The sequence below is a fragment of the Dermacentor albipictus genome, chromosome 7 (genome assembly GCF_038994185.2).
Source record: "Dermacentor albipictus isolate Rhodes 1998 colony chromosome 7, USDA_Dalb.pri_finalv2, whole genome shotgun sequence".
Taxonomy (NCBI): Eukaryota; Metazoa; Arthropoda; class Arachnida; order Ixodida; family Ixodidae; genus Dermacentor; species Dermacentor albipictus.
In genome coordinates, this window is record NC_091827.1 from 67,138,106 (window position 1) to 67,154,331 (window position 16,226).

The window sequence follows — 16,226 nt, forward strand, 5'->3', positions numbered from 1 at the left end:
GTCTTGGCCCTTTGTGCCAAGACTGACCCAAACATGTCTGAGCACGACAAGGTTAACCACGTTCGCAACGGCATTGCTGACGACGCCTTCAATTTACTGGTGTTTGCGAACGTCACCAGCATCGACACGGTAGTCAAGGAGTGCCGGCGTCTCGAGCATTCTAAAAGGCGCCGGGTATCCCAGCACATCATGCGACTTCCCAACACAGCTGCTACGTCATCTTGTAACGACCTCTTCCACCTGCCGTCGTGATGTGACAACTGGACCCGCATCATTCGTCGTGAGGTCGAAGCAGCACAACCGGCGGCCCCTTCATTCCCGTCCCCTGATCATTCTCCGGTGACAATCTCTTTTATCAAGGCCGTTGTCTGTCAAGAGTTCTCCAACGTCGGCCTGCAATCCATTCGTTTCGTACGCTCGGGACCTCTTTTGTACGCACGTCCCCACCTCGCTCTTCGTAATCCTCTTATGGACAGCGCAAGCCCTCCGAATGGCGAACCGTGGACGACAAGCCGATCTGTTTTAACTGCCTACGCAATGGACATGTCGCTCGCCACTGCTACAGCCGCTGGACTTCTCCGACACGCGATTCTCCTGATTACCATCATCCCCCTCTAGCGCGTCCTTTCCCTTCGCTCCTTCTATGCCCACCCTATCATGGACCCTGCGACACCTTTGATACGACCCCACTACTCCTGCTCGCCTTTTCCCTCCCGCCATCAATCTCGTTCGCCCCCGTCACGCCGTGCTCCTACTCCGGCCTGCTCGCCGCACCCTCGACCGGAATACTAGACAGTGCAGCTTCTGGAGATGATGCTGCAACGACGACATTGGAACGAAATCCTGCTTCACCTAACCCACGGAGAATCTTTTGGACGTTCTCGTCGCCGATGTTCCTTTGTGCGCGTTGATTGACACCGGGGCGCATGTGTCCATTATGAGTGCTGCTCTTCGCCATCGGCTCAAGTTCTGACGCCTGCCTCGAACCGAGTTGTACAAGTCGCCGACGCAGGAACTGTCGCTATTGTTGGCATGTGCTCTGCCCGACTCACCATTGCTGAGAGAGACACCGTCGTCCTCTTCGTCGTCATCGAGCATTGCCCTCATAAACTCATTCTCCGTCTGATTTCCTTGCCAATCATTCTGCAGCCCTCATTGACTGTCCGGCCGGCTCACATTGCCTTGACTTTTATTTATTTATTTTATTTATTTAGTACATACTGCAGACCCTTTTCAGGGTCCAAGCAGGACAGGCATATATTCTTAAAACTCAAAAGATACAGAACACAATGAAAAGAAATATACATAAAAATAAGGAGACAAATATTGCAAACTATTAAGATGTCATAACATGGTTCCAATCGGATATTGTCCGCGGAAAAAAAGAATATTTAAAACAGTCAGTTTTCGCAAAATACGGTGTCAATGAGTGAATGTGATGATGTCGGGTATAACGTGTGGTTAGAGGGGATATGTACTGTGAAGGATCCAAAGCAAACTTATGGTTAAGTAAAGAATAAAGAAACTCAAGGCGATATTTTCCTCTTCGCGTTTCAAGTGTTTCAATATTGTTAGCCGCCATGAGGTCTGCTTGCATCTTCTTGCCGACCCTGTGGACCCGCCTCCAAGCCATTTTAGCGGCATGGATTTTATTCGCCTACCGCCTCACTCTGTGACACACGTCGACTTATTGTCCTTCCCAACTATACCTCACGGCAATTACGTGGTTGAACCAATTCCGGCCGTTATACTTACACATGGTGTTACCGTGCTACACACTGTGCTGACAATTTCTGGAAACCGCGCCTGCCTTCCCCTTGTCAATTTCGCGCTAACCGCGCAAGCTCTGCCTCAGGGGATCTCATTGGCTCTAATGGCGCTTTGCAGGATGCTGAGGTCGAGCCATTCACAGTGGAAGATCGTTAGAGCTCAGCCCATACCGTGACGTCATCGCACGATACTGACGTCGACATTGAAATGATGGCTTCCCCTGACCTTGCACCTGCTCAAGCTGAAGTCCTTTGCTGTGTTGTTGAAGGCTATTGCGAAATTTTTGACTCTGACAATCGACCCTTCACTCAAACGTCCATCGTTACCCATTGCATAAATACTGGCGATGCGAACCCTATTCGCCGACGTAGATATCGTGTTTCTGCGTCGCAACGAGCAGTTATCTAGCAGGAAGTAAAAAAATGCTTGAAAAGGGCATTATCCAGCCTTCCTGTAGCCCGTGGGCTTCTCCCATCGTACTTGTCAAAACGAAGGATGGAACGTGGCGCTTTTGTGTAGTTTACCGACACCTGAATAAAATCACAAAAAGGACGTGTACCCTTTGCCACGTATTGATGACGCTCTAGACTTCCTGCACGGTGCCACCTATTTTTCTTCTACCGAATTATGGTCCGGCTGTATACCGGAAGATATCCGTCGACGCCATGGACCGAGAGAAGACTGGATTTGTTAGCCCTGACGGTCTTTATCAGTTCAAGGTGATGCCTTTCGGTGTCTTTAACGCGCCCGCCACCTTCGAACGAATGATGGGCTCTTTGCTTCAGGGATTCAAGTGCTCCACCTGTTTGTGCTATCTGGACACGTCATCGTTTATTCGCTCACATTCGGCACGCATCTAGACCATCTTTCAGCGATTTTTGAGGTGTTGTCTCCGGTCTCCAGCTGAACTCGTCAGAATGTCACTTCACTCGCCGCCAAATCACCGTCCTTGGACTCCTCGTCGATGCCAGAGGCGTGCGACCTGATCCGGACAAAATTCGCCCTGTTGCGAACTTTCCTGTTCCAATGTCTGCCAAGGACGTTCGTAGTTCGGTAGGTCTGTGCTCTTATATCTGACGCTTTGTGAAGTATTTTGCGACCATCACACGTCTCCTTACCGACCTCTTGAAGAAAGGCGCCCCTTTTTCTTGGAGTCCTGACCATGCCGCATCTTTCTCGCAGCTCACTACTCTACTTACCACGCCTCCAATTCTGGCCCACTATGAACCGTCTGCCTCAACGGAAGTTCGAACTGATGCCAGTGGTCACGACATAGGAGCAGTGTTAGTACAATGCCAGGGTGGACATGATCCCGTTATAGCCTATGCCAGCCGACTTGTATCACCCGCCGAGCGCAATTATTGAATCACAGAGCGCGAGTGCCTTGCTCTTGTGTGGGCTGTTGTGAAGTGTCGTGAATACTTGTGCGGACGCCCATTTTGTGTGATCACTGATCACCACGCTCTCTGCTGGCTATCCTGGCTCAAGGACTCCACGGGACGACCCGCTCGCAGTGCGTTACGCCTGCAAGAATATACCTTCTCCATGGTATATAAGACGGGACGCTTGCACCAGGATGCCCATTGTTTGTCCCACTACCCCGTCGACGAATCGGCTGATGCGGACGCCATCGCTTGCGTTTTCTCTGTGTCCCAGTTGCTTCAAATCGGCAACGAGCAACGCCGCGATCCTTCATTACGAGCCCTCATCGACCGTCTGGAGTCAACGCCTGGCGGCGCCTCTCTCCGGATGTTTTTCCTCAAAGAGGGGACATTATATCACCGCATCATTGATCCACGCGGCCTTATCCTTCTGCTCGTATTTCCATCCCACCTGCGTTCAACTGTCCTCCGCCAACTTCACGACGCTCCCTTGGCTGTACACTTGGGCGTCTCGCGCACATACGACCGTGTACGCTGTCCACTCTTTTGGCCGGGATTCGCCCGCTCCATGCGGAGCTACGTTGTCACTTGTGAGCCCTTTCAGCGTCGGAAGAAGCCCTCCACACTTCCAGCTGGATGCCTCCAGCCGACCGACATCCCGCCCGAACCCTTTTTCCGTGTTTGTCTAGACCTTCTTGAACCATGCCGTCTCCTTGCTACACGCCTAGTTCCGCTCATTGCGGAACCCGATGTGCTCAAGTTTTTCTTAAGTTTTCGTTTGCGCTCTTTCTACGAACCGCTCGAGTTAGTTTCTGTTATATATATCTGTTTATTATAACTTGTTTATACGTGTGCGTTGCTTCTACCTTAGGAAGCAGGTAGTGGACTTAACTTACTGGGTGCATTAGGGACAAGTCGGTTGTTCGCGCCACAATGGTATCCGCTGGCATAGGCAAGTCTCGTCTGTCGCACGGCGTCTGCTGGGGCTGGGGGCGGTGAACTCGAATAACCAGAGCATGCGGCTTGTCGGTGGACTCGTTGGTTGTGCCGACGACTTCGTGAACTGTGAAGCCTGCTGTCTGGCTGGTTCCGTGTTCTGAAGGAAATGTGCCGCTTGAGTTTGCCTCTGTCGCTCGGTAATGCTCTTCTCATAAAATGGGACTGGCAAAAATTTTTCGTCTTCTGAGCTGTCTGAAGTTTCTGTCTCTAGCTGTTCTAGATTGGCATAGGTCCACCTATTGAAACAATGCGTCTCCGTGCAGGTGGAAGCCAACGCGTGTTCCTCACTGTTCAGGATCAAGCTGCTACCGAAACCATCCAACGAGAGCCGCTTCGAGCGCAACCTGTCGTCCAGGACGAGCAGCCCAGGCGATGAACGCCACAAGCACGGAGCGTGTGCCGTTCTGCTGGGCTCCCATTGGATGGCCACGAGGAGCGGAATTCTAGGATAGCCCATGACTGACCCGTCACGGTGCCGCTTAGGAAGTGCGGGAAATCCCGCGGTTGAATTAAACGCGCACTACAGAGGCTCCTTTATGACGTTGAAAGAGACACTGCTACTGTACTGTTGGAGAAAGATGAAGTCTAGCAGGGTGCATGCGACGCTTTACTCAAGTATGTATGCACTTCGAAATAAGGCAACTAATCTAGGAGAAATACAACCTGGGTAGCTGCATTAGAGGTGTAGTGCCCCGCCATGGCCAACAAATAATTTATCCAGATCAAACACGTAGCAAGCTTAAACAAAATGCTCGATAGGCGTGTTAATTCAAACCTGGTATCTATGCGCCCGAAAGCTAGCTCCCACTGACGCGATTCGTTCACGTGGATTCGCGCTTCGCACAAACGTTACCCAAGCGATGACTTCCTGGTAGGTGGCAATTTCAACGCCAAGCATCCGCTGTAGGGCTATCAGTATCACACTCCACGTGACATCTCATAATGACATCTTAGTTGAAATTAAGAAAAAGAAATGGGCATGGGCATGACTTGTAATGAGTAGGGAAGATAACCGATGGTCATTAAGGGTTATGAATTGGATTCCAAGGGAATGGAAGCGTAGCAGTGGGCGGCAGAAAGTTAGGTGGGTGGATGAAATTAAGAAGTTTGCAGGAACAACATGGCCACAATTGGTAGATAACCGCGGTATTTGGAGAAGTATGGGAGAGGCCTTTGCACTGCAGTGGGCGTAACCAGGGTGATGATAAGGATGATGATGTGGCTGGAAGGCTATTTGCACCACAGCGGCTACACCATAGGTACACTTGCTATGTCACAATGCTGATTCACTGAGTCAATTTTTGAGGCAGACCTCGTACCAATGCTGAAGGACCTTACGATGGCACATACTTTGAAGGCAATATCCCGCCGATGTAAACATTTGGCACTGCTATTAGATCGAAAAGTCCTCATTTTTTTTTGCCTGCAGGTTATCTTAAGCAAACCCCGCTCTCGGACTGCTGTTCTCAGTAGCATTTCTAATTGTAATTTTCAGAATACCCAGCAGCTTTAACAGTGCAGAGACCTTATTGTAAGAATTTGGCGCCGCAAAATAATGTTTTAATATTGGACTCCGAACGAGACTTCCATTTACACATCGTGAATTTCTTGTTTATATTACCACCTTTCGTAGTTATGACTGCAAGACTCGCAGCATAATTGCTTGCTCACTCATTTGTTTGTTTCTTTAGTACCTTGCTTTCTTGCCTTGTTTTCTGTTGGCCGAAACAGCCACTGCCACCAACCACACCTCTCTTTAAAGCAGGGTTGGATGCGGGCTAGTTGGTATTCCATTGTAAAGACCGCAATTACAGCGCGTCTTCGTCGTTCTTTCGGTCCTTTGTCTATATGCACGCACTGTAAGTGATAACTTCTCAAAGGCGAAGATTTTTTTTGCGAATATCGGCGGGTTTCGTGACCGTGTAAGCAGCCTGGCGTTTTCCTTGATGAACAAAGCGGGCAACAGATCTATGCGGAACATGCACGCTGCGCGCTCCGCTGGTTTCCCTGCAGCACCAGCAGCCTTCGACCAACCGCGACTCCAGGGTAATGGGGAAGTAAACACTTCTTGCGGATAGAATCTATTCGAATGTTGTTATGTACGCTCGCGCATGCTGACTCTGAAACAACGATGGGTTCAAAGCGTCCGTCATTCAATGTGTGTTCGCCCGCGCTTGTGCGCGCGCGTTTGAGTGTGTGTATGTGTGTTTGTGTGTACGCGTGGTCACTGAGACAAAGCTTCGCTTTATTTGTTTTCAAACTTGTTGGATCTGCTGCTATTCATTTTGCGATTTCATTTCCCCACTTTTTCTGTTGACTCCCTTCCTGAACTTCTGCGACAAGCCTCACTCGTGGAAGGGCGTCACATAAAAATGCATATTATATTATGCAGATAAGAATGCACTTGACCTTCTGGCGCTAAAATACATGCGCGAGGAAGGTTGTGAAACCTTTTTCTAAAATAGTTATGTTTCCACAATTCCGAACCCTTAAGAACGCCTATATGAACCGTATCAAACCGGTTCGAACCATTATACTTTTTCTTCGCAGCTGCACCTCATCCAAACCTGAATATATGCGGAAGCCTTACGCGAAGTTCAACCAAACCCGAAATCTTTGCAACCGGATACCCTGCCGCTCCCCGTTACTACGGTAAATAACGACAGTTGAGCTAAAAGCGATACAGACTTGTATTTGCTTAGGTCATTTTTGGAACCTCCTTTGTGAATAACGATAACTTTTGTTTTCTTCTTTTGCAGCTGCAACACAGCCGCGTTCAAAGACAGATTGTACATGTGAATTAGTGGAAGGCTAAACTATTTATTTATTTTTTATTTACCTATTTATTTACTTATTCATTTACATATTTATTATCTACTGCAGATCAATATGGTCCAAGCAGGACGGTCAATACAATTTACAACATATCTGTATTACGAAAAAAACATACGCACACACAAAAGAAAGAACGAGAAAAAAGAAACATGATAATCTGAAGAAAGAACACAAAATATGACCGTCTAATCACACAGTGTGTCATAAGGTTCTGTTAATCTATTCCAGTCGGCACAGAATGCGGAAAAAAAGAAAACCTGTACATGTTTGCTTTTGCAAAGTCAGGGGCTGGAAAGTTCGTTAGGTGTTGTCGCGTAGGTCTTGTAGACAATGGGAAAAGAAACTGTCTGATCAATAGCCATTTTACGTTAACAAGTAGGCTTTAAAAAATTAAAACGAGATTTTGTTTTCTTCTCGATTTAAGTAGTTCAATGTTGTTAGCTTTCCTTAGTTCAGAAGGAGAATCAGTGCACTGAAATTTAGAATAGACAAACCTGACAGCTTCACGCCCTGAATCCTTTGTAACTTTCAACTTTAAGTTTAGTGTAAGGATTCCAAACAAGAGGACAATATTCAAGCTTAGGTGGCATGAATGTGAAATAGCCAAAAAGTTTCACCTTAGGAGGAGAATTTCAAAGTTTATGTTTTCAGTAAGAAAACTTCCGGAAAGCTGACGCGCGGATGCTATCAATGTGCAGATTCTAAGAGATATCATTAGTGATTGTCACTCCTAGTTATTTGTAACAGGTAGCCTGTTTCAAACGAAGAGATGTTACGTTCTCAGTATATTTAGGAGAAATTTTCTTAAGCGTTACACAAAGATAAACAGTCTTATCGGTAATAATAGTCATAGGTTACATTACCAGGATTATAATTGAGATCAACCGGATCATGTACACCTCTGATTTCGCGAAATAAAACAACATCATCCGCTAATAACCCAATTAGAGTTCCAGCAGTAATTACAGAGACAATATCATTTATGTACGCAAGAAACAGCAAGGGTCCCAGAACGCTTCCTTCGGGTATACCAGATGTTACAGGAATATTGGAGGAATTTCAACCATCAACTGAAAAAAAACTACATTCGGCTAAGCAAAGAATCGGAAACCCAAGAGACCAAAACGGCGGGAAGGTTAATATTTATGAGTTCATTGAGCATTTTCTCATGAATAACTCTATCAAATGCTTTGCTGAAATCTAAGGTTATTGTTGTCCATTATTATCTATGCATGCTTCAAATGGATGAACTACCATGACCAATTGTGTCACAGTAGAAACATTTCTTTTAAATCCGTGTTGAAGTCTCGATACGATGGACTTTTCCTTAAGAAATTTAATTATGCGTTTTGCTACAACATGTTTACAACAAGAACATGTTAAGGATAACGGGTGATTATGTTCTAAAAACTAACGGTAACCTTTTTTATAGATGGGTGTAACTAGAGCTGTCTTCGATTCAAAAGGTAGCCTCCAAATTAATAGGGAACATCGAAACAGAATCACAAGAAATTTATTATTTATTTATTTATTTACAATACTGTAAGCCCTTGTGAGCTGTTACAGGAGTGCCGGAAAAAGATTACAATAATTTACAACAACATGTTAAGGATAATGCGCAATAATTTTCTAAAAACTAACGGTCACCTTTTTTATAGATGGGTGTAACTAGAGCTGTCTTCGATTCAAAAGGTAGCCTCCAAGTTAATAGGGAACATCGAAAATTTATTATGCGAATTATATTACGAGAGCTCAACCCAGCTCCTCAGGCGCGGCGGTGTCGCCTTCAATGACCTTTGACTCCATGCCATACCACGTGACACCGTGACGTCACGACAGAGGAGAAACGGGGCTCCAACTCGCGCCGTCGCTCAACTCTCGCAAGATGGGCTGGGTGGGAATCGAACCAAGGTCTCCGGAGTGTGAGACGGAGACGCTACCACTGAGCCACGAGTACGATGGTTCAAAGCGGTACAAAAGCGCCTCTAGTGAATGCGGTGTTGCCTTAGAAACGAGCTGTTTCTAAGGCTCAGGCGTACGTCGCTTGCTCAGGCGCACATTTCGTTGCCGCGCGGAACGCTGCGTTGCTCGACGCTCACCGCGTCCGATCCGGGGCGCCTAGTCGCTGCGCCGTAGCCCAATGTCTTACACCCCTTGGCGGGTCGACTGGAACGCTATCGCGTTCCACTCTTGAAGGCGAAGCAGAGTAACGCATGAGTTGTTTCTTCGTCTAGCCGAACCAAATATAGCCAAGCAACAGCAGTTCACCAGGCTAAACAGTGGTTCAACAACTAAAATAAAGGCTAGTACGCTTCGCATCCTGGGCTTAACCTTAGCTAAGCCACAGCTTTGTTTTTTGCTTACTTATTAATTTATTTATTTACAATACTGTTAGCCCTTGTGAGTTGTTACAGGTGTCCCGGAAAAAGAATTTTTAACAAACACGTACTGCCAGTTCCGCAATAAACAAACGATGCATTCAGCAAAGACATAATGACAGTTTACGCTCAAAAGATTCAGTTGTGTGCGTTTCAATAAATACATCTGCGTCAAGTTTGTTCCAATCAACTATACTTTTCACTAGAAAGGAAAATTGGAAGGCATCAACGCGCCGCACATAGGGCATTACAGCATGAGGGTGACCTGTACGTGTAGAAACTCGTCCAGCGGTACGCAAGTATAGTCTGGAGTCCAAATTGAATTTATTGTTATCCAGTTGGTACAGGGATTTCGACCTGCTATTTTTCTGCGCGTTGCTAGTTCGGGCAAACCGGCATGAGATAATAACACAGTTACAGACTGCGTCCTTTTATTGGCATTAAAGATAAACAGTGCGCCTAGTCTTTGAATTCGTTCCAGTTTATTTATCAAGCCCGCTTCGTGCGGATCCCAAACTATGCGTGTGTATTTCATTGTGGACCGTACAACTGTTTTGTACGCCTTGAGCTTTACCTCGGGTGTAGCATCTTTCAACTTTCGCCTTAACAGACCGAGTTTGCGTTCAGCAGAACCACAAATGTTTTCAATTTGTTCGTTCCGATTGATATTGTGCGTGATTTTGACCCCGAGACACTTAACCTTACCAACATGTTGAAGTGGGCTATTATTTATTCTGTAAGCGAAACGCAACGGGGTTTTCTTGTTAGACACAGTCATGTATGCTGATTTACCGCAATTAATTTTCATGTCCCACGTCACACACCAGTCATAAATTATTTGCAAGCAATCGTTCAACACTTGATCTTTGACATTCTTAACGCGAAGGTAAGTTAGGCAATCATCCCCAAATGTCATTAGAAATGTCACTTACTTATAATAGAAACAAAATTGGTCCGAAAACCGAACCTTGTGCGACACCCTATAAAACATGTAATGAGGATGATCTTTCGCCTGCTATTTGAACATATTGCTCTCTATTTGTGAGGTACGCATGGTTCATTTCACAATTTGTGTATTAACTCCAAGTTTATACAATTTCTCAGTAAGTTTTGTGTGACACACCCTGTTAAAAGCCTTCAAAAAATCAATTGCTATAACATCAATTTGTCCCTTCTTGTTAATTGCGACGGCGACAGCATCAGACACCTCAAAAAGCTGCGCCACTGTTAACATACGTTGGCGAAAGCCATGCCACTTGCTGTAGAATAAGTTGTTATTTTATAAATATATTTCGTCTGGTTGAATATAAAAACGTCTGGTTGAATATATTCAACCAGACGTTTCTATAATATGTGTTGCATGTAATGGAAATTGGCCGATAGCTCTCCGCCAATAACTTATTTCCCGCTTTAAAGATGGGTATGTTGCGTCCAAGGAAGCCAATCTTCCTGCACACCTCCAATACGAAATCATATTGCAATTATTCTGCACAAAAAATGTGATATCCATTCACAATAACGCCTCAAAAACTCCTTGGGTATTTCATCGGGGCCACAAGAAATCTTGGTATCCAGTTTTAACAATGCTAGAATGCCTTCTCGAGAAAGTATATTATCATTTGTATCTTCACACGGCAACAAACCATCCCTCACATTTATGAGGTGCCTATTACTGCCAGGTGTAAATACAGAGTTTACCATACTGTTAAAAGCCAGTGTGATCAACGGTGGTATAGTGCAGACATTTCCGTCTACCCTAATTTTATTATTGTTGCACATACAACTCGATAAGTAATGCCAGAATTTTTGAGGCAAGTTTTGCAAGTAATCCACCAGTGTTGTTGAAAAAAACGGCACCTTCGCCTCTTTTAATTATTTTCTATTTTGCATACTGATTGGTTATTTCTGCATATCGCCTTGGAATCCTTCTACGTGCACGATTCAGTCAACGCTTCAAGTGAATAATAATTCTAGTTACCCATGGACTGGGTTTTTTTATGCGCTTGATTTTTTGGGGCACATATTTTTGTAGAAAGGTGAGAACAACTTATACAAAGTATCTCCAAACCCTATTTTTGTCATTATGAACCGGCATATTATCAAGAGCACGTTCTAAGTAGTCGATAACCGGCGTGTCGTTAGCCCTATTAAAATTATACACATATACAGAGGGATTTTTTTTCTAATTGACTGTTACGTATACTTAACATTGCTACTACTGTTTTACGATCTGATATGCCATCCTTAATGTCGACCATATAGTTAAATGTTCCGTTAGTCAGAAATAACAAATCCAACGTAGATTGGTTTTTCCCCTGTGTCCTGGTCGGCTGATGAACTACCTGAACCGAGTTATGCTTAAGCATAATCTCGAACATTATATCAGCGCTAGGCTTTTCCAATGGCCCCGTAATTCTCACATCACAATCCACACCTGGTAAATTAAAATTCCCTGTTAGAACAATTATACTTCTGCAATTCCTTTATGTTATTTAAATGCTGGTCAAGCGCATGCATAAATTCAAGAGGGTCTTCTGGGCACCGTGGATAGCGCCAACTATCAAAATGGTATTGCCAAGAAATAGTTTGCCCCACACACTTTCATGCCCGTTTATGGCTGACACAGTTCCGTATCTGAGTGGGTTCTTCACTAGAAGCGCCACGCCACCACCTCGTGTTGTTCTATCATTGCAGATGACGTTGTAAGTGCTTGGAAAATACCTCGTAGTCCTTCACGCCAATGTGCAACCACGTTTATGTTATGCCAATGAGCTCTGAGTCGTGAAGCAACGACAAGTATTCAAGCTGTTCTGCCTTATTCACTATGCTCCATGCATTAATGTTCAGTAACGTTATTTCGGGCTGCCTTGCGCGTCAGTCAACTTTTGCGGTGGCAGGTGGTCGTTCGTTTCGCAGTCTCACGCGTGAATTCGACTCAAAGTCGCATGTGCAAGCATTGCTATTGATAAAAAGATTATCGTGAACAAGGTTGACATTTACGCGATCGTGTTTATCATTCTGAGACGATTTCCAAACTAGTCTTCTTTTTGCGACTGTTTCCGTCGAATAGTCGTCAGAAACAATAACTTTCATTCCTCTGAGTTTCTTGCAGTGCTTAAAGATTACCACCTTTTCATTGTAATCATACAATTTTAGGATAACAGGTCTATCACGTGAGGGTTTCTTTTGGCCCAGCCTATGTATTTATTCAACTGATGAAATCATGACGCCAAGTTTGTCAGAAAAAATGTTTTTTAGAACTTGCTGCTCGATTTCTTCACGCGTTTCGTTTTCAGTCTCGGGAACGCCAAATACAATAACATTATTCCGTCGTACCCGGTCTTCCAAATCAGTTAGTCGCTGCATGCCATTGATGCTGAACTGTTCGCTTAATATCTTCAACCGTTCTTTCTAGAATTTCCACCCGAGCACATTGACTCGTAATTTTACCTAGGCTCTCTTCCAAATTGGCGAGCCTGTTGTACATTTGAATTTGCTTATCCAAAATTTGTTGCAGGATTGCTTGCACGGTTGGGCCAGGGTTTCTTTCCACGTCCCCGGGAAGCAAGAGCTTTAGATCTAACCACCACATGGTAAAAACTTGAAAAAACTTCACATGGAGCGGCAGCACCAACATACATAGGCAATCTGACCGTAGTCTTGATACATGGGAGAAATAACCCACCTGTAAGACAAGCCATACCTGGCTATGCACCATTTCCACTGCCACGCTGCCGGCCCCACTGACGGTAGCCGAGTGCATTGTCGGCTTTATATTCCTGCTGTCCGTTGCTGATGTCACTATTGCTTGACAATCCAATTGTTTCATCCAGGTGACGTCCACCGTTGCTGAACTGGGCTCCGCACTGCTGACGATAAGCGGCAGAATCTGTAAGACAAGCCATGCGTAGTTATGCGCCATTGGCGCTGCCGTGCTGCCGCCCCCACTTAAGCGATAGTTCCGGCATAACGACGAAGAAAAATGTTGGGCAACAAATCAGGACCACAAGTCAATTTTGTCTTCAGATTTAACAGCACTCCGACTTCACCGTGTTATGAAATAAATTCAACCTGGGATGCTAAAAATGCCCCAAGACGCAGATTCACACGGGAACATGCTTTCGAAAACACTCCAGTAACAAAATAATCAGCGATAACCTGTTCACCTGTAACAAAGTTAGCATCAACGGAAACCTGGGTCACATGCGTGTCTGCATTGTTCAAGTAATTCAAAATTTTTCTTGATTCGCTTTTTATAAAGTTAGGTAAAGTTGTTGTGAAAGAGAAGTCCTTGGACTCGCACATTGCATGTGTGCAGCGTTTTTGATATCATTAATGACAATAGGATTGGGAGTAGACCTTCTAGCCCGTTTTCGTTCCCATTTTAAATCAATAAATTGTCGCGTTATCCAGGGTGTATGTTTGCGCACTCTCGCTTGTTTGGCACAAACCTATCCAAACAATATTTACACCTATCAGCAAACATTTGCCATAGAAAAAATACGTTATCATGCTCTTTAGCAAAATCACTAAGGCCATTTTCCATATGCGCAATCACACAAGCATCATCAGCTCTTTCGTAATCTCTAAAATAGCATATGCAACTAGTTTTATCTATCACATGTTTCTTCTTTTGTTCTATTATATTACCTGTTTCATATGTAACATAGGTACTGTGCTTCATTTTAAGAGCGAATGGGTCTTCACTATTGCTCCCTTTCATTTGTTTAAAGATTAACAGCACTTCGGCATTACTACATGAAGGAAGAAATACGCTAGTAAGGTGGTTACTTATACCATCAAGTGCGCCCGACCCATGCGCGCTAGCCACCAACGCTACGAAATAGTCCTTAAATTTGTCTACTTGTTCAACGCCAATAATCTAACTACCTTCAATATACACACTGTAAGGGAAAGCAGATGGAGCGCAACAATAGTGAAATTTACTTACTCCAGAGTGTCTTTTGGTCGGTGATACCACTAAACATGCTTGTGTGATAACTGTCCCCAGCTCTTCGCAATGTAGCATTTGGACTATTAGGAAAAGACTTGGAGTTTTTGAAATCATCTGAATAACGACTTTGTAAGAATGTTTTCTACAACTTACTTTCTTAGTAATCATTCTAGTGAGCTGTTTAGTAATCCAAGGTTTGTAACAATTCTTTGGTTTTTGTATAGTTTAGTATGGCAATGCACCTCTCTATAACAGAACTAATTCCTGCAGGAAGGAGTTAGAAGCCTCATTTGTTGACACATAACCGTAAAGTGAGTGCCATGTCTGTCTCCTTATTGCATTTCTAAAATTGTTCAATGTTGTTGCGTTAATAAGTTGTGTTACATGTTTACTTTGTTTAGCAGGAGGGTTGACAGTACCGTGGCATATAAGGTAGAGTGAAAGTAACGCATTGGTAACACCTCCAGATATCACACCGGTTGATCTACTAGTAATAACTAAATATAATAATGTTGTCGTCGTCGTGTTATGCGCATTGACAACGTTACTACATCCAAAAGAAAATATGATTCAAGAAAAGCAAGCTACCTTCTTGGTATGCTCGAATTTTCTCTCCTATAGACAATAAGATCAGCTCCGATGAACACAACATAGTTACATTCTTTTTTTATTTATTTGAACCTCAAGGGTCCCTGGCGGGACATTGCATGAGGGGTAGGCGCAAGAACGGCGGTTAACAATGAATGTTACATGAGAATATTTTTATTTCTTTGAACATTCGTTAGCATATTGCAGCAAATTTTCCATTAAATTAAAAAACCCTCAATACAGCCCACAGGTAGACGGTAAACAACAAGATAAAGTATTTTGCCGTAATAATGAGGTGTAAGTTACAGTAAAATTATCAACCCTTTCACAACGCACGTCGCTTTTTGCCAGTAGACAAACTCCACCACCTCGTCTGACGCTGCGGTTCAACGTAAATGGCACACAGTTATATAGGGTAAAGGAATCATTTCCAATTAACCACGTTTACGTTAGCATAACTGAAAGTGTAAAGTTGAACTCCTCCACTAGTGCTTGAAATACTTTTCGCTTAGCACAGGCAGACTGAATATTTAGATGTAGCAAAGAGAGGAATCAACCTTTATATTGAACAAGCTTATTGGAGTCTTGAGGGCTTTGATAAGTGGCAGCCATGTTAGGATATCCGGTTATGACTTAGGCAGCTCGAAGATGTCAGTTTCGCCAAGTCCTAAGCCCAATGGACGGCATGCGCTTGCGCCCCGCCCGCTCACCGTGAATACACCTCCTCGTTACGAAGCCATGCATACTGATACACCTTGCCGCGTGCCCATCTTTTAGCTAAACGAAGCAACGTCCTCTTTAGATTGTTCAGGTTTTCTGGAAAGAGAGCTTCTAAACACGTTATATTGCCAGAGCCAAGCATATACAAGTTGTTTGTTGAATCGGACAATAATTGCAGGGATCATTCCGGATTCTACAGGATGTCTATGCACTGCCTGCACCTCTTTCGGGCCCATGTCGACAAGTTTCACCAATCGTGCGACTTCGTTAACCTTACTCAACAATTATTCGTTTTCCGTTGCCAACACACCATGAATTACTAGATTATGCCCTGTGCTTCTCCATTCCAGATCATCTACGGCTAGTGATAATACACCTCTTTTTTTCCTTGCGTATATCGACAGCATCAACATGTTTCATGATTTTCTTTACCTCTGCCTCCTGCTGACCCATTTTGCGCAATTACTGACATTCTGTCAACAGCCATGTCAATGCTATCGACATTAGTCCGTAGGTTCTGAAGATTTTCCAGTTTGGTTAGTATTCCTGTCAACGCTAAATTAATAGAGACGACATTGTCGTTGCTACCACCTCTCAGAC

General features: G+C 44.4%; 1 protein-coding gene across 3 annotated transcripts in view; it reads right to left on the minus strand.

Annotated features, from left to right (window-relative positions):
• Window positions 1-16,226, minus strand: part of LOC139048005 (uncharacterized) — a 353,724-nt gene that overhangs the window by 107,440 nt on the left and 230,058 nt on the right. For 2 of the 3 annotated variants that reach the window (XM_070522327.1, XM_070522326.1), the window contains one exon: window positions 13,050-13,230. In XM_070522327.1, coding sequence (XP_070378428.1) covers window positions 13,050-13,230 — 181 coding nt within the window. Of the gene's footprint in view, window positions 1-13,049; window positions 13,254-16,226 lie in introns of all 3 variants that reach the window. The other variant, XR_011507428.1, reaches the window with a different exon arrangement.